Here is an 18,227-nt window from a genome sequence, read left to right as displayed (position 1 = left end):
GATCACGTGATAGGATGTGCAGTAGTATTAAATGGAATGAGTTTTTTAATCCTTAAGCTTCCAGTGTGTATTTATTTGACTTTTTTTGTTCTTTAAAATACTCCAGGGGTTGATTAAATAATTACACGTTGAGCTTGTGATATTTACTAATCTATAAGCTTCTTGTAGACAGGTTTGTGTACCATAGGTGTATGATGAATATGTGCTTATATTTTATTTTTACTCATTTCTTCCTTGAATTCAGGGTAAGCTAAAATGTTATAGTGCTATGTAATCACTTGTTACATATACCTTTTATACAGAAGAATAAGGATTTGTGACTTGTTTAGCTAGTCACAAAAGAAAAGTAAAAATGTAAAGAAAAATGTAAAATTTTAATATCTTTGTTTTCTAGTTTAACTATTAGAGATTGCATTCATGTTATAAAACATTAATTGTAATGATGTCCATTGAAGATGTAAAATACCTAACACAGTTTTGTGTCTATATGCTTAGACACTTGATCTTGAAAATTGTTATAATGAATTAGGGTAAGTGAATACTCTAGTTTTCAGCTAACTTCTTAAAATACTCTAGTTTGAGCTAACTTTTTGAAGGATGCATTCAGTTTTATTCTTTTTTTCTCTTATAGGTGTGAGCCATGCAATGGGAGGGAGAGGAGGAATAAATAGAGGAAATATTAATTAAATGTTCTGTAAACTATAATAACTGTGAATAAGATTGTCAGATCTGTTTTAGTGTAATGACTATCGAGTTTAAAAACATTTTTGTATTTAAGTTGGTGTGCTTATCTCAACGTTCTTTATTAATAAAATGTATTTCAGTGTCAACGTTTATCATTCGTTTCTTCATTTTAATTAGTTGGTTCTTCCTTCGCCCATCAGTCTAAGGACAGTTGTACCAGGTATTGGATAAGGTCTGCCCAGAACGAGTAGTAATGGCTCTTGCTGTCCTACTTGGCACGTCGATGTTATAGTATTGATCTAAAAAGAGGAAGGATCACTTTTTCAATTAAAAAGAAAATAAAACACTTAAAAGTAGTTTCTGTTTATTATTATGCTGAAAGAGAGTATTTATCATTTTAATATAAGAAATGTATTAATTTCAACTTTCTGACAAAAAGAAAACCAGCTGCCTAGGCAGACTGACCTTTCACCATCTTTGATTTAAATTATATTTAATTCTGCTTTTTCAGTGTAAGAATTTGAGAAAACCAAGTTAGTTTAAAAAATGATGATTCGTTTGAATTTTATTCTTTAAATACATACTGATGTCATTTATATAGGCAGAACAGCTCATATTTTCATGACTTTTTCAAAGAAAAATACCCCAGGTAATATAATTAATAAAATTAGTTTCTCAGGAACTTCTTTCTGATCTTACAGACTGTGTAATTATATAAATCAATATAACTTTATAGTAAGTAAGGCCTCTATTAAATGCCACTGATAATAAAAGTAAAATATTATTTTCATTAGCAGTTTTAACTCAGTTTAGTGGATGTTTTATTATACTAGGCTTTAATCTCATGAAGGATAGGGCAGAAATGAATTGTAATCCATTCAGTTTAATTGAAAATAAACCAATAATCTAAGCTTTCTCTTCAGAATAATTAGAGTAAGTGATAGAATTTAACTTCTCACCTTTAGTCACCATTGAACACTTGGTTTTGCTTTGATTTTATTCATGTTTCAGAGATAATAACTTACCTTTAGAAAGGGCATAGTAATCATAGCCATCGGGTTTTCTGATGTTGGGCAGTGATATTGCTGAAGTAACCACATTTGGAAGTCCTCTCCACAGTGTACTCACTTTAACTTCATTATGGAGGAAACCTGTAGATGACATTTTAAATGAATTAGATTGAACGGCAATGTACTGTATTGGAAAGAGCAGTTGTTGAGTCAGACAGACACGGGTTTTAACCTTAGTTTGGGAGTAGCTCTCTTACCTTGGGTGAGTTAACTTCGATGCCTCAACTTTTGCTGGCTCTCATATGATACAAATATCTACCTTTTAGGACTATTTTGAGGGTTATAGATTTGAGCTTAATGTTCTTAGTTAGTGGTATTTATTATAATTAATAAGCCTGAATAAATTGTCTTATCCACAAAGAAAAATACGGTATTGATCTTCGGTCATTCATTGAGGCAAATTGATGTTTTACATTAATAAGCTTAAAGTATTAGGGTTATTTGGTCAGAATTTATATTTAATAATCGATGCTATATTACATCTACTTCATGTGTAAGAATTAACACAGTAAAAAATACTACCTTTGTCTTGATAAGGGACTCTGACGGGTGTGTAGTGAATCCTGATGGTGTGTACTTGAGAAGGTCCTATAGCACGTTCAAATCGACGTCTCCTAACCTGTGCTGTTTCTCCATACACAGAATAGTTTATCGCAGGCCTTCTTCCAGTACACTTTTGGGTGGGTTCCTGTTTGTAAGTGTATTGCTGAACGCTGCCACCTATGATGAATTAGAAAATCACATATAATATGAAAATTAATTTAAATGCCCAAAAGAGGTGGAAAAGAGCTTTTTACAAGGTAGAGGAAACAATGGATGTTTTTTATACAGTATAGTCCAGACATTAATAATGGTTATTAGTCATAAAGCCAACACACTGCATAGTTATATATTTAGCTTTGTTTGAAAATAAATAACATTCTTTATGTAAATGTCCTAAAAACTCATGAAATTGTGATTTGAATGTCAAGAAAGCAAAATACTTCTTACTGCCCTTAATTTATTTTTAATTGAAAATATTTTATTTTAGACATTAAAGATATTTGTTGACAGTAATCCCAGTAATAAATGAAAATATTGAATGAAATTTTCCTGTCAGATCTCTCCTTAAGAGTTTTTTAATTTTGTTAATTATGTAACACATACCTCTCTTGAAAAAATACACGGATTCAGGTCTGCTCTTGTACTGAGCTATTGAGAGGGCTGCCACTATTTTTCCATTCAGTCCTCCAAATCCTTTGGAAATTAGTTTGGGATATCCTGCATCTTTTATATCATTGGTGAAACGCCAGTACTGAGAACCCTGATAATTAAAAAGAGGAAATGATGTGAACAGCTTTTTAAAAAGGTTATAAAGCGAGTAGGGGAAGATTAGAAACTCATTATTAGATTTAAGCATTGGGAGAGTTTTACCTTAGTGAATAATTTGACAGGATTACAAATTAACTTTTTATCAAATTTTAGCGGTAGTTTAAGTATGGAGATCTTTTGAAATGGAAGTTGAACTGATTTATGTTTTCATAATAAAAAGTAACTGCTGATTTCTCTCACAAACCACTTTTCTTACCTTAAAGAAGAAAGTTTTTCCTTCACAGTTGCATCTAGTAAAAACAGTATCAATGGGGGAGGGAATGCCCCAAACTTCAGTAATTCTCCGAGGTGGAGGTGGTGGAGTAAATGGAGTCAGCATCCAGAAATAATGACCTAAAATTGAAAGTGGTCATCAGCCTACAAGCTGAATGAAGACTGAAACCTACCCCAGAAGAAATCAAAATCAAATCTTTTAAAAATAGTTTATCATAAACAGATGGAATGTGTTGACAAGCATTCTGTGATGATTAGTCAGAATTGTGAGTACCAAATGCAGGCGACAGTATTTGAACATTTCTGAGAATAGATGTTTCTCAAGTCTGAAATTTAGCATGACAAAATTTTTAGTTTCCCAGTTTCTCTAGAAAGGGCCTTCTAGCTTTGATTTACAGAAAGTCATTTAATCTCTCAATTTATTTATCTGTTAGAATTAAGTAGTTATAATTAAATAACTTAGTTGTGTTTGTTACTTTATTCCCTAGTGGCTTAGATGGTCAGCCATCTGTCTGCAATGTCAGAGACCCAGGTTTGATCCCTGGGTCAGGAAGATCCCCTGGAGAAGGGAATGGCAACCCACTCCAGTACTCTTGCCTGGAAAATCCCATGGACAGAGGAGCCTGGTGGGCTACAGTCCATGGGGTTGCAAAGAGTCAAACACAACTGAGCAACTAACATACTTTCACTATGTCTTAACTTTTTTAATCCAATACTTTAGTATTTACCCTCAAGTCCTTATAATAAGTATGTGAGGTAAGTTTATCAGTCAGGTTTCCCTCCAGGAAGCTCAGTTCACATCTGTACTCTCCCGTGACTCGTTATGAATACCAAGAACAAAACAAGGAGCAGAAAAAGAAATGTGTACAAAACTCACCTCGAAATGCAACTAATGTCCCATTACGCAAAGTAGTCAGTCCATCTACTGGCCTACCGTTGCATAGATTAGTTTCATCTGAAACAAATTAACACAAATTAAGCCAACATAAAAATGAGAAGAGGGTTCCACTCTTTTCAAATCTTCCCATTAGGTTCTCTTTCCTCTGTTCACCCTTTCCTAAGCTCTTGAAGAGTACGTGTTTGAGGTACATGTATTTCAGAGGTTAAAAAAAGTGATACTGTTCATAGTTTTACTTAAAGGTGATATTAACTCAAAAAAGTATATAAACATATATTATGAACTGGAATGGATCAGGGTACCTGATCTTCATGTAAATTTGACTTTACTTCATGTAAAGTCTCAATGTGAAATTTTGTTTCTTAGTTCTGATTGCCCTGTGGAATTGGTTTGGCAAAAAATATTGCAGATTCTTGTAACCCTAGGTTATTATTTGATTTTCCAAACACCAAATAAACTTATTTGATTACTCCTCTGCTTACCTGTAGAGAAGATGTAAAATTTCACAAGGTAAGTTCAGGGTTCTAAATATATATCAGTAGACTAATACTAAATCAGGGCATCGGGTTCAGAAAGATTTAACATTGCCAATTTTAAACATGAAAGTAACTGATTGATATTACCTGAAAACATGGGGTTGATGCCGAAGCCTTGACTGGGTCCTCTCACTATGATTTCAGTGCCTGGAATCACTATAGGAGTTAGCACAGGGGGCCTGAAAATCATGTGAGGTTTTTCTCCTTCAGCAGCATCTCCATCCTCATTCTCTGAGTTTACGTCAATTATTTCTGAGTTGGGGGTTGGGGTAGGCCTGGTGGTGGTTTGGAGCATGGCTTCTGGTAAAGAGGTAGGAGTCGGTTCAGGCATTGCTGATGTCGTCGTCTTTGGGGGCGTTGGCGTAGTCTTTGGTTTTCTCACTCTAGGTGTTCTTGGCTTTTTGGTCGAAGTGGGCTTTTTGGGTGCTTTGGTTGGTTTCTGCGGTTTAGGAGTTGTCACTTGAGAATTAGTAGCTCTGCCTTTTGGTACAGCTGTGGTTTTTTCAGGTTTGTTCTTAGTCTTTTCGGTCGTCTTCTTTGTTGCAGTCATTACTTTAGGTGCAAGAGTTGCTTTAGGAGTAATTTTGGATGACGTGGTATCTTTGGTTGTGGTAGATGTTACATCTGTGGTTGTACTTGGTATTTTCGATTCAGTAGTCTTTTCTGTTTTAGTTGCTGCCTCTGTTATAATCTTAGCTACAGCTGTTGTAATTTCAGGTGTAGAATATATGTCTTTTTCTGTGGACTTGTCTTTAACTGTTGTAGTTATTTCAGGTTTGTTCACTTTAGGACCCTTGATTGTGGGTACTGCAGGTTCCTTGGGACTGTTTTCAAGAGCCTTTGGTGTGGGTTCTATAGGAGGTTGAGGAGTTGATTCAGCAGGGCTCTTCAGAGTAGTGGAAGGCTCCACGGTGGTAGTTGAAGTAGAGGCCTCTGAGGTGGTTGGAGCAGGGATATCAGGAGAACTTGGAGCAAGTGTCTCAGGAGAATTTGGAGTGGGCTCCTTGGGTTCAGCGGGAGCAGGCTCCTTGGGATCGGTGGGAGCAGGCTCCTTGGGCCTGGTGGGAGCAGGCTCCTTGGGGCTGGTGGGTGCAGGCTCCTTGGGTTCAGCGGGAGCAGGCTCCTTGGGATCGGTGGGAGCAGGCTCCTTGGGCCTGGTGGGAGCAGGCTCCTTGGGGCTGGTGGGTGCAGGCTCCTTGGGTTCAGCGGGAGCAGGCTCCTTGGTGGTGGTAGTGGGTGCAGGCTCCTTGGTGGTGGTAGTGGGTGCAGGCTCCTTGGTGGTGGTAGTGGGTGCAGGCTCCTTGGGGCTGGTGGGAGCAGGCTCCTTGGGGCTGGTGGGTGCAGGCTCCTTGGGGCTGGTGGGTGCAGGCTCCTTGGGTTCAGCAGGAGCAGGCTCCTTGGGATCGGTGGGAGCAGGCTCCTTGGGGGTGGTAGTGGGAGCAGGCTCCTTGGTGGTGGTAGTGGGTGCAGGCTCCTTGGTGGTGGGTTCAGGCTCCTTGGTGGTGGGTGCAGGCTCCTTGGGGGTGGTGGTGGGAGCAGGCTCCTTGGGAGTAGTGGGAGTAGGCTCCTTGGGGGTGGTGGGAGCAGGCTCCTTGGGGGTGGTGGGAGCAGGCTGCTTGAGGGTGGTGGGTTCAGGCTCCTTGGTGGTGGGTGCAGGCTCCTTGGGGGTGGGTTCAGGCTCCTTGGTGGTGGGTGCAGGCTCCTTGGGGGTGGTAGTGGGTGCAGGCTCCTTGGTGGTGGGTTCAGGCTCCTTGGTGGTGGGTGCAGGCTCCTTGGTGGTGGGTGCAGGCTCCTTGGGGGTGGTGGGTGCAGGCTCCTTGGGGGTGGTGGGAGCAGGCTGCTTGGGGGTGGTGGGAGCAGGCTGCTTGGGGGTGGTGGGTGCAGGCTCCTTGGTGGTGGGTGCAGTCTCCTTGGGGGTGGTGGGTGCAGGCTCCTTGGGGGTGGTGGGAGCAGGCTGCTTGGGGGTGGTGGGAGCAGGCTGCTTGGGGGTGGTGGGTGCAGGCTCCTTGGTGGTGGGTGCAGTCTCCTTGGGGGTGGTGGGTGCAGGCTCCTTGGGGGTGGTGGGAGCAGGCTGCTTGGGGGTGGTGGGTTCAGGCTCCTTGGTGGTGGGTTCAGGCTCCTTGGTGGTGGGTTCAGGCTCCTTGGTGGTGGATTCAGGCTCCTTGGTGGTGGGTGCAGGCTCCTTGGGGGTGGTGGGTGCAGGCTCCTTGGGGGTGGTGGGAGCAGGCTGCTTGGGGGTGGTGGGTTCAGGCTCCTTGGTGGTGGGTTCAGGCTCCTTGGTGGTGGGTGCAGTCTCCTTAGGGGTGGTGGGTGCAGGCTCCTTGGGGGTGGTGGGAGCAGACTGCTTGGGGGTGGTGGGTTCAGGCTCCTTGGTGGTGGGTTCAGGCTCCTTGGTGGTGGGTGCAGGCTCCTTGGGGGTGGTGGGTGCAGGCTCCTTGGGGGTGGTGGGTTCAGGCTCCTTGGTGGTGGGTGCAGTCTCCTTAGGGGTGGTGGGTGCAGGCTCCTTGGGGGTGGTGGGAGCAGGCTGCTTGGGGGTGGTGGGTTCAGGCTCCTTGGTGGTGGGTGCAGTCTCCTTAGGGGTGGTGGGTGCAGGCTCCTTGGGGGTGGTGGGAGCAGACTGCTTGGGGGTGGTGGGTTCAGGCTCCTTGGTGGTGGGTTCAGGCTCCTTGGTGGTGGGTGCAGTCTCCTTAGGGGTGGTGGGTGCAGGCTCCTTGGGGGTGGTGGGAGCAGACTGCTTGGGGGTGGTGGGTTCAGGCTCCTTGGTGGTGGGTTCAGGCTCCTTGGTGGTGGGTGCAGTCTCCTTAGGGGTGGTGGGTGCAGGCTTCTTTGGGGTGGTGGAAGCAGGCTCCTTGGTGGTGGTGGTGAGAGCAGGCTCCTTGGTGGTGGGAGCAGGCTCCTTGGGGGTGGTGGGTGTAGGGGATCTGGTTATAGTTTCAGCTTTGGGTGTAGATATAGCAGGAACTTCAGGTGTGGGTGCAAGACCTTTAGTAGATGTATTCTCTGCAGTTCGTGTCTCTTTAGCTGAAGTTGTCTTCTCTTTTGCGCTAGTGGAAGTCTGTTTATTTGTTGTAGAAGTCTCTTTAGTTTCAACTGTTGTCTCTCTGTTGACTGTCGAAGGTATCTCTTTAGTTGTATCAGAATTAGGTGGAAGACTGGGCTTAGGAAGTGTTGGTTTTACTGTTGTAATCTTGGGAGTTGTGGTCACTTTATTACGTTGTGTGGTGGGAATGTTAGGAGTTGGGGTGAGCTTGAAATCACCATTATCCAGTCCACTTCCATCTTCATCTATAACTGGTGGTTCTGGGGTAGGTTTATTTTTAGGAGTTCTTTTCTTCTTATCTTTTACTAGAGAAAAAAAAATATCATTTTATTTTTGTGACATAAAGATGCCATGCTTATCATTGACTGGCTGTGTGTGTCTAGGCAAATTGCTAATCTCTAACATGTCTATTGATTTACTGTAAAATGGTAAATACTATTTTACTGGACTATTTTAGGGAATGAGTGAGATAAGGGATGAAAAATATAAAACTCAATACAATTAATACATGGAAGCAAGTGGCAACTTGGAAATTGTTAATATGATCAATAACACTAATTCAACTCTCATAGCAATGTTCTTTGCCCTCCCTTTCTTAGCTCTTCTTATTCCTTATTGCTCATTGCCCCTTTACTAGAAACCTAGTTCCAGTAGATCCACTGAACCAATTGCCTCAGAAACCTCTATAACTGCATCCGAGGAATCTGTTCCAGTCACCCCCAAGCTTCCAGCTTGGCCCTGCTTCCATGCACATGGCTTTGAACTTCCTTCTTTTCTCTGTCTGTCTAAACTCAGCGGTCTCAGGGGATTCAGAGAGGGAGATTAGGATACCATGGCAGGAAAAGGACCCTATTTAACAGGACTTCCCATAGCAGCCACCCCACAGGTGAACCACAGAGCCCAAGAGGCACATCACTTAGATGAGTTCTGCTTATCAAACAATTCTATTAATGCTCAGAGATTAAATATCTTGCTATTCAGCTAGAAAGAAGGCTTCAGGGGAAATAACCACCCAGGAAATAGAATTCTTCAAAACTCCAGTATCCAAAATCTGCCATTTCCTGGAGAATGAGAATATATTTTAGAAATTCAGGAAATTATTTTTAAAAAGCAGAATAAACAAAATTTCTCTTTAGGAGGTAATCGCCAATTTGGTAGTATGTCCTTTACTACAGAAAAATCAGATATGACATAATTAGAAAAATAATAAAGAAGATCCATAAAATGTGAATAAGAATAATATTGCCTTTCAGGAGTATATGAGAATTTAATGGATTAAAGTTTCAAAATACTTAAGGAAGAATATAAATGTTCTTTATAGGGAAGGAGAAATGAAACCGCAAGATAGAGAAATGCCATCAGGTAGAGGGGAACTGAAATAGAAAACCATTAGTAATCATCTCTGATGCCATCCTATGGTTCTGCAGTTGCTGCTCTCGTCTTCTTTGGCTTTACAGAGTGGTGTCTTAGCTGCTTGGCTCTAATTTCCTATAAGAAATTTTCATGAATATCTTTTAATATTTATGAAGTTACACCCCCGTTAATATTGAAATGTCCTCAAATCATTCTCCCACACACGTTACTTTTAGATAATTATTGTTCACATGGCATTGATATAGTCATTGATCTTTATCAATGCTCAAACCTTTGGGTTTCTTCTTTAATTCTCTATTAGCAGCTGAATTTTTGGAAGACTTGATTTTCCGAATAGTTGAAGAGGAAGAGGAAGAGGAGGAGGAAGACTCTTGATTTTCAGAAACAGAATGTTCTATAAATCAAATAAAAAAGTTGATCACACCAACTGTGATTTAAAGCAAAAAAGAACTGCCAGTCCAAATACAACAAAAAATGCTGTTTATTGATCTACACATGTCATATTCTGCTTTTGTTTTATCAGTAAAATGAGCAACTGCTCTTATAAATGTCAGTTAAAAGCAAGGCACCTGATCTTGTCACAGATACTAGAGTATAACTATTCAATATATAACTTTCACTAACTTTCTTATATCCCACAGAATCAAATCGTTCTACAAAGGAAATCATGGACTCTTTTTTTAAAACAGTAAGTCTTGTTTCTTCTGATTATTTTAATCTAGTCCTGTACAGTTTGGTAAATAAGAAAAATAACTTTGGCTTGAACTTTGACTTAAAAAGTGTGATGAGCCTTTAATGACTCAGAAGATCACCTTATTCTATGAAGAGTTCATAGAAGTAGTCCAGCTACAGGTTGTTTCATCTTAGAAACAACCTTTGGTTATGTCTGTCATCTTCCTACCTTCTGTTATTTCCTCTGATTCTATAACTTTCTTAGTCTTCTTCTTGTTTGGTGATTTGGGTGAACGTTTGGTTGTTGACTTGATGGTCTGAGATGCTCCTGGAGGTGGAGGTGCAGTCTTTGGAGGAGGTGGTGTTGTGGGGTTATGCACTGAGGCCAAGCAAGACAGGTCGGTTAACATCTTGTTCACATTCATCAGCAACTCTTACCTGTGAAAGGCACAGATGCCATCTGGCTTCAAGAGTAGATGCTGCTGAAAACCAGTGCAGGCAAGCTCTCAGCCCAGCACTAACTACTCCAAACTAATGAATTCTGAGAATGCATTGCTATTAAAAAAAAAAAAAAAATCTATTCTCAAATCACTGTAAGTTATGACTTGGAGCAAAGGCTCAGGAATCAGAAGACCTGAATTCCAGTTCTAGACCTGCAAGGCTCTGCTGTTGACCTTGGGCAAATGGGCAAGCCCTCTTGAATCACCCTGCCTGCAAACTGACATGTTTTTTCCTAGATGATTTCCAGAGGTGTTTGCCTGCCTAAAAAATGCTTAACTCTACATGCTGCATCCTTTATGCCAGCCTTCTGTGATATAAAAATAATCCCTGCATGTGGTTGACAGATATGCTCTCAAGAAGAAAAATATAAAAATTACATTTTCCTGTTGTCATATTCATTTAAATCAAATGATACCAATTTACCTTTTTTTTTAATTACAAAAGTTCTATATTAATATTTACCCTGGAAGAATTTCACACTTTCGTATCATGCTTTCCTCAAAATGCATTGCCCTTCTCCAAGATAAAATAGTTTAATGGTTTGGCATGTATCGTTTTAACCTTTTACTGCCCCTACTCTTTGCCCCTTCTCATGCCTAGAAGAGAAGACATGGAACATGTTTTGATCATTAGGAACCAGAAGAAAAGAAGAGGGACTTCTGAAAGATAAGAAAGCAGAGAACAGGGAGAGAGGAGGCCCCCTGCATGGAGGAGAATGGTGATGAATCCTGCTACTCTTACCGAACTTCTCCTCCAAACTGTTTGTAATTTCCATGAACTGACCACCATAATGTTCCCACTTTCTCCTCCCATCCCACAAAAATGCCAGGTACCACAACTTGAGAAAAAGTTTTTTCACATTCTAATGATCTTGAGCAAACTACGTAACCTCTTGGACTGTTTTCTCATCCACATTCAGAGGTGCTTGACTGCTTCAGTTCTCGAACTGTTAGGACTTTGGGACATATAGATGCTTATAAGCAGTATCTATAGCAATCTTAAAATGACTAAATGGTGAGTTGCAAGGTAGTTTGGGTTTTGTTTTTTTTTTTTAAGAAAATGCTGAAGCTCTAATTTACGCCTCTATTTTCATTTAGACCCTGACCATCTCTGAATTTTGTGAATGAAGCACTACCTTCATCAATTTTTTTTTCATTGAGTTTTACATACACCTCAAGTAATCTGACCCGCCCCTGGTGGCATAAACTATTGCCTTTATTAATATGGTTCTCTCAATGATTGATCATTCTTTAATCATCTTCCCTCCTGATCCATCCTCTGCCCAAAATAAATTCTTAGTTTTTTGTCTCACAGCCAAAACAATTATCAGAATGATGAGTGAATAAGAAGGTCATCTCATAGGTCCATCTGAAAGCTGCAGGAACTCTGCACTTGGAAATTTTAATTACAAGGGTGTTGTCTCCGTTATTTTTGGAATGCTTTCCAATGAAAACATTGAAGAGTTAAGAAATGTTCCTCCACTATGCTGATTAATAGTTTTCCACCCTATTTCTTCACTGTTTGAAAGAAGCAGAAGATGCAACCTTGTTTAAATAAAATGAAAAGATTATGCAAGCAGTACTCATTTTCACTTTTACCCTACAGATATTTTAACAGTTGGATTTGAGAGCAGACACTTGGTAAAAGAAAGGAATCAATTATTTAAATACATTTTCATAAATCTTTTTTCTTTTGGTAAATCTAGAGGGTTTTATTAAGCTCTCAGAGTACTCCTTCAGGACCTATAATCGGAGAAGAGGATTTTAAAATGGAACTACCTTTTTTTATTGACCTCTTCATATACAGGCATTTAGATAGAGACTATTGAGGAGACTGTAGAGAGGGGAGAGGAACACAGTAGACACTTAACTTCTTGGTTTGCTTATCAATTTAGTGCTTTAAACTGACTCCTAAATTTACTAGTTCAGAGAAGTAAATTCTGTCCTCAGATATACACTCAAGAACACTGAGAGCAAAAGCACAGATAGCTCAAAGCACAGTTGACTTTTTGAGGTCAGCACAATGGGATTAGACAAGAAATCATGAACTGAGCTGGATACTGTTGACTTAACCTGCAGTTGAACGGCACCTGGAAGAGAAAAGCACCGATACTCGGCCCCTATCTCTGTTACTCTTGTGCTCCTGGAACCTGGCTGAGCCAGGGAGTGACAGGAGGAAGCATTCCTTCTTTAATTCATCGCAGTGAAACAAAGAGCTTACACGTTAGTAAAATCAAGACCTGAGATGGACCATGTGTTAGACATTATCTGTGGCACTAGGGTAGGTGCACGCATCTGGCTGTTCTGAGAAGCACTGATGGTAATGGGATGCTTACCTGCTTCACAAAAAGCGCCATAATCGGAACAGCACTTGCCATACTTCTTGCAATCTGAGTCGCAGTCACACTCCCTCCCTCTTGCAAAGGTTTCGAAGCAGCGGCCTTTACAGGAAAGCTCTACCCAGAGCAAAGCAAAACATGGGTTATTGGTTGTGCGATCCATCATGCCTATATATTGATTAACCATTTCCACCTTATAGCCGACTAGAGCTTCAAAAGTGCATAGCTAAGTCTTCTTTGGAATTTGGGAAATGGTTGGTGTCCCAAATGAAGACAGCTGAAGTCAAAAAAGAAATCTGGAGGCTTAGGGAAAATTTTCTTGCCCTTCAAGGCTCCAAGAGACATCCCAATGCTGTCTGAGTCATTTCATGTATGGACAATGGAAAACTGAGAAATGTCTAAAGAGGTAAGCATCCTTCATATGAATTCCCCCATCCTCTCCTCACACCATTACTTTCCAAATGGATTTTTTAATTGATCATACATATTCTATAACAATATATCCTAAAGAGTTGACTTAAATAGGTCACTGCTGCTGCTGCTGCTACTAAGTCGCTTCAGTTGTGTCCGACTCTGTGCGACCCCACAGATGGCAGCCCACCAGGCTCTGCCATCCCTTGGATTCTCCAGGCAAGAACACTGGAGTGGGTTGCCATTTCCTTCTCCAATGCATGAAAGTGAAAAGTGAAAGGGAAGTCACTCAGTCGTGTCCGACTCTTAGCGACCCCATGGACTGCAGCCCACCAGACTTCTCCATCCGTGGGATTTTCCAGGCAAGAGTACTGGAGTGGGGTGCCATTGCCTTCTCTGAATAGGTCACTAGTTAGGCTCAAAAATTATTCAGAATGCACCTTTATTATGACAAACTGGCATGGTATAGAGCTCAAAGATGTCAGCCCAATCCTTTGGTATGGACTATATAAGAGAAGTCTGCTTATTTTCCCCAAGAGCCTTGGTTAAAGCCACAGTGATTTACACAGACATATTTGAAATAATTACCTTACACAATAAATAAATTGTACAACAATATATTTACCAACTTCACATGCAAATTCTAAAGCAGACATAACTTTGAGCCACCTTAATAATTTTCATAAATATGAAATTTTTGCACATTAACAACAAAATGGTCCAAAATATGTTTAAGTGAAATATCATAATTCAAAATTACACCCTTTGGTTTTAACTGAAATTCATCATTAAATACTCATTATTAAACACTGTAAAGTACCTTTTTTAGGTAACCTAGAAACATATTAATATCAAAAAGTCAAACAGTAAGCAAAATTATTTTATTTCCATGAACCTCTTTGATGAAGCTATTGAAGGGCTCCATCACTAAGTAATTACCTCTCTGGTTAACAGCAAAGAATTACTACTTTTACTTAATGACTCCTGAGTCACAATATTAAGTCTCTATTTAAAACAAGAGATGATACTTGGCAGTAGTCAATAGCCTTGTGCAAGTGACAGGTTTCCAGGTTCCCCTTACCCTCCCGCTATGGTCGCAGCTTTGACGTCATCCTCAGGCACAGCAGCACACTGCACAGCACACACATTTACGCAAGGGAAGGGAGAAAGGCGCTTCAGCACAAAGGCGTGAAACAGTCTGACAACAGCACTGCAAGGGGTGCAAGGGGACTCTCACAGGACATGAGCTTGACAAAGGAGACACCAGCTCTCAGGACTTACCCACAGTGCATTCCTTCTTGAAGTCAGGGCAGCACTCCATGTAGTGTTGACAGTTATAGTCACAGTTGCAGATGGCATCTCTAGAATACCCTTCCCCACATCTCCCTGCACAGCTTGATAAATCTAAAATCATACAATACTAGCATGAACATGGCCAAATGACTTTATATAAAGAAGAGGTCTAAGGAGAAGGACTAAGCCTCTTGGTGATGGAGAATTTTATCCATTGGAAAAGGTTGGGAATGATGGTTTGTGATGGGTCCCAGCGACCTTTGCTTCCTCCTAGGTGACCATGACCCTGCCTCTTTAGTCATTACTGGACTGAGAATATAAATACACCTTTGAAAACCAGGCTGAGCAATGGCTTTGCACAAAGAGGGTGCTCTTCCTGGGGGAGGGCTGGCAGCTACAATTCTACTAATGCTGCCATTTCCCGAGCATCTCTGCGCTGGTCACTGAGTCATACGTTATCTCTAACGCTTATGAAATGTTGCCAGGGGAGTTTCAGTAGTCTCTTTTTTAGAGATAAGAAAGCTGAAACTCAGAAATTTTAGGAACTTGCTCAAGGGCACCCAGTTAGTTAATAGTTCCAGCATATATGTATTACAAGTCAGCGAACACCTATCAATCATTCATATCGACCTCTTTCACTCTTAGAAATATCCTGATTTGTATAACAAATTGTATGGTCATCCTAAGTAAACAGCCCACCTAGAATTTGAACCCTCATATATCTGAATCCAAAACCCAAACTTTCCCCACCCAATCCCATCGCCTCTCATTCCTGATGATGCATTTACAGCAAGCTGGCTATGCCAGCACGAATGTTCCTATACTCCTGCTCCTTTCACTGGTGGGGATAACTGGGGTCTATAAATGTGGGGAGAAGTCAGAGGCCTTCAACCACTGCTAAAGAGAGTACAAAATAGGTAATTCTTGAAAAGCATCTGAGCATGAATATAAAAATCATGAACAGAATTATTTTAGATAAAATAAAAGCATAATTATCCTTACATATATATATTTTTTAAATCATTTGGAAACACCATGAAAACCTCCCTGAGAAATAACCACAGAAATGTAACAACTGAATCCATCCATGGAATAGAGACTGGCAGGTGCAATGTTCTGAATCCACAGAGGGATGTTGAAGCACTGAAAAAATCTCAAAATAATGAATCCAGGAAAATTAAAGTCTTACTATGCAAGTAAAACAGTGAACATTAGGACAACTTTCAGAACTTTTTACATACATATGTGTACAATGCATACAAAAATGCATATCATATATAGTGTATGTATATAAATACATATATTATATATACAGAAAAAAGAACGGGAAGAGATTGAGAAGGCAAGAAAAGCAGACAAGACAACATCAAAAGGTTATTCTTTTACAACTAGCAGATTTCTGAAATAGGAAGTCAATTATTTTTATAGGAAATACTCATTTCCATAGATTTAATGAATGCCCTAGTTTAATTGATATTGATTTTAACAACTAGTTTTAAATTCATTTAATTAAAGGAGTAAAATTTGTGACCCACCAATAGTATTATGAAGGAGAAGTGACTTAGGAAATGCACCCGTGTTATGAACCTTGTAATATTATTCTGAGAGAGCAGAAGAGCTTGGAGACACCAGAGTACTCATCATTCCTGATTAAATATTTATATTTGCTCTCATGAGTTTTTCCACCTTACCTAAGTGATTCTGAAACTATGTCCATGCAGGCAGGTATCTCACATGCTCAGTTTATTTAATCATTTTACTGAAAGTGTCTACCTTATAAGAGTAATTTTGCCATAACAGTTATATACCTTGATTTTTCTTCTCTCATATTTTGCTTATCAAAGGAAAAAAAGGGAAACAAAAATCCAAAGCTTGGTGTGATTGTTAAGTAATCTATTTTATGATGCTAGAGAATTCTGTTAAGGTGATTACACTGCACGTACCTTAACATTTTCTAAAAATGAATAATAAGAACTGTTCTTACAGGACTATTTTTGGAGGGCCGTGAATGGTTCAATGTTGTAAAATGACATCCACACCTGTGTAAATTCCTATCTGAATAGTCCTTGAAAGAAGGCACATTTTCAAGATTACTAAAATGCCCTTTGAAACATAAATATTCACTGTAGTGTATTTATATCAACATGATGCCAACATAAGCTATTGATAATTTATTTGATATAAAAGATTAGTTGAATTTCTTTGTAAATGTAGGAAAAAATCATATGCTGTTTAAATATTGTTCATTTCAGTTAATCTGATGATATATCATTCCAACATAATTTTATTGTGTGTCTTGTGTTTTTTAAACCTTTGGGAGAACCATAGAAACAATAAGTACAAAAACTACTCTATTGAAAAGCTCAAAACTTCTACAAAGATTTCATAATACAAAATGCTTATAAATATGCTACATAGTCTTTACCTACTTTTAAGGTTTTACTATACATTAAACTCAGACAAATATCATTTTTAGAAAGTTATTTCTTTTGTTGACCTAAAAGTCAGAACTGAACAATTAGCAATCTCTGTCAAATAAAAGTATTTTTGACAGTTAAGGTACCTTGAGAAGAAGCTTGCTGAATCAAGAAAACAGAAAACAGCAGCAAGTAAATGGGAAGTATTTTCCACTCCATGGCTGTTTTCAGGTACTGAGCCCTCGCTGAAAAGAAAATAAAAGTATTAGAAACGCCTCTTGGATCTCACCACTAATTTATGCTTGTATTACAGCATTTCAATAATTTCAAAATTCAATTTAATGATAAAAAAACTTTCCCATTCTTAAAGCAAGACTTTTAAAAATAACCAGCCTTAATTCATTGTAAATACTTGACCATTAGATTTAATCTTATACAGAAAAAAAAAAATCATCAAATCACCATCTCAACCACGTTACTGACCATTTTAATACTTTAGAATCTCCCAAATAGAAAAAAAGACGTATCTTAAAACTCTATTCAAATTATAGCATGTTCTTAAAGTACAAGGTTTAAATCCTATATTGAAGGGAAAAAATAAGTAACCAGCTTTAGTAAAATTTAATTTAACAGTTATCATTCCAACATTCTCTTAACTCTCAATATAAATTCATAAGCCTCCGGCAGGTGTATTACATAAATGTGATTCTTTTCTAAACTCTCCAACTACTATCCTTATAAATCTTTTCAAGCACCTTTAATAAACTTTTAATAAATCCTTATTGAATTGAAAACATATAACTCCATGAAGCAAGTTAACTGTGACACTTACCCGTAAAAGGAGAGGTGAATTTCTCCAATGTCCAATGCTCTTATATACCGGAGCAAATATGTTAGGATGAACCAATTAGTCCAAAGGTTAGACAGAATCAACAGTGACAACCTATGAAATCAAACTTTCCTCATTTATTGGAACAGGTCCCAGACAACCAGACTTAAGTAACATCTGGAAAACACTTCCGTTAATAAAAATGACTACTACAAATTTAGCTTTATTGGCCCAAACACACTTCTAATTTCTAAGTGAAGTGAACAAATTGTTCTGTGAGATGGTAAATTGCTTGGCAGGCTTTGACTAGTGCAACAACTTTAAAATAGTCAAATGCTGGTATCATTTCTTTTTTTTTTTCTTTTTCCAGTTAACCCAGCAAAGAGTGTTTTTGAAACTTTATCTAGTTTCAGCTTATGGCATAAGTTTTCTGAACTAATACATTCAAATGTTTAATTCTTTTCCTGAGTATTTTCATTTTCACTTAGCACAGAAAATATGCTTTCAGTTACCTATTAGGTGGATGATTTTCACTGTGGATTTTATATCTTCCTTTACTATGTAAAAACCTGCTTAAAAA

The 18,227-nt window shown here is 39.2% G+C and overlaps 2 protein-coding genes across 3 annotated transcripts in view; one reads left to right on the top strand and one right to left on the bottom strand.

Moving 5' to 3' along the window:
• Positions 1-834, top strand: part of TPR (translocated promoter region, nuclear basket protein) — a 63,901-nt gene extending 63,067 nt beyond the window's left edge. The window contains exon 52 of the mRNA XM_019976211.2: positions 632-834. Coding sequence (XP_019831770.2) covers positions 632-687 — 56 coding nt within the window. The 3' untranslated portion in view covers positions 688-834. The remainder of the gene's footprint in view (positions 1-631) is intronic.
• On the bottom strand, positions 779-17,789 carry PRG4 (proteoglycan 4). Of its 2 annotated transcripts, XM_019976215.2 has the most exons (13): positions 17,651-17,789; positions 16,965-17,063; positions 14,390-14,512; positions 12,695-12,814; positions 10,088-10,237; positions 9,458-9,580; positions 4,860-8,117; positions 4,216-4,293; positions 3,322-3,458; positions 2,901-3,057; positions 2,277-2,474; positions 1,710-1,835; positions 779-983 (listed from the first exon to the last, which is right to left on the bottom strand). In XM_019976215.2, the coding sequence occupies exons 2-13, from the start codon at positions 17,035-17,037 to the stop codon at positions 886-888; spliced, it is 4,641 nt and encodes a 1,546-aa protein (XP_019831774.2). In that variant the 5' UTR covers positions 17,038-17,063; positions 17,651-17,789; the 3' UTR covers positions 779-885. The 2 variants fall into 2 exon arrangements, with proteins under 2 accessions (XP_019831774.2, XP_019831771.2); XM_019976212.2 differs by lacking the exons at positions 9,458-9,580; positions 10,088-10,237 and having other exon boundaries at positions 17,651-17,788.
• Between the last annotated feature and the right edge of the window lie 438 nt (positions 17,790-18,227).

This window comes from Bos indicus, chromosome 16, assembly GCF_029378745.1.
Source record: "Bos indicus isolate NIAB-ARS_2022 breed Sahiwal x Tharparkar chromosome 16, NIAB-ARS_B.indTharparkar_mat_pri_1.0, whole genome shotgun sequence".
Lineage (NCBI taxonomy): Eukaryota > Metazoa > Chordata > Mammalia > Artiodactyla > Bovidae > Bos > Bos indicus.
The sequence above is the reverse complement of the archived record's forward strand: the minus strand, read 5'-3'. Positions and strand labels throughout refer to the sequence as shown.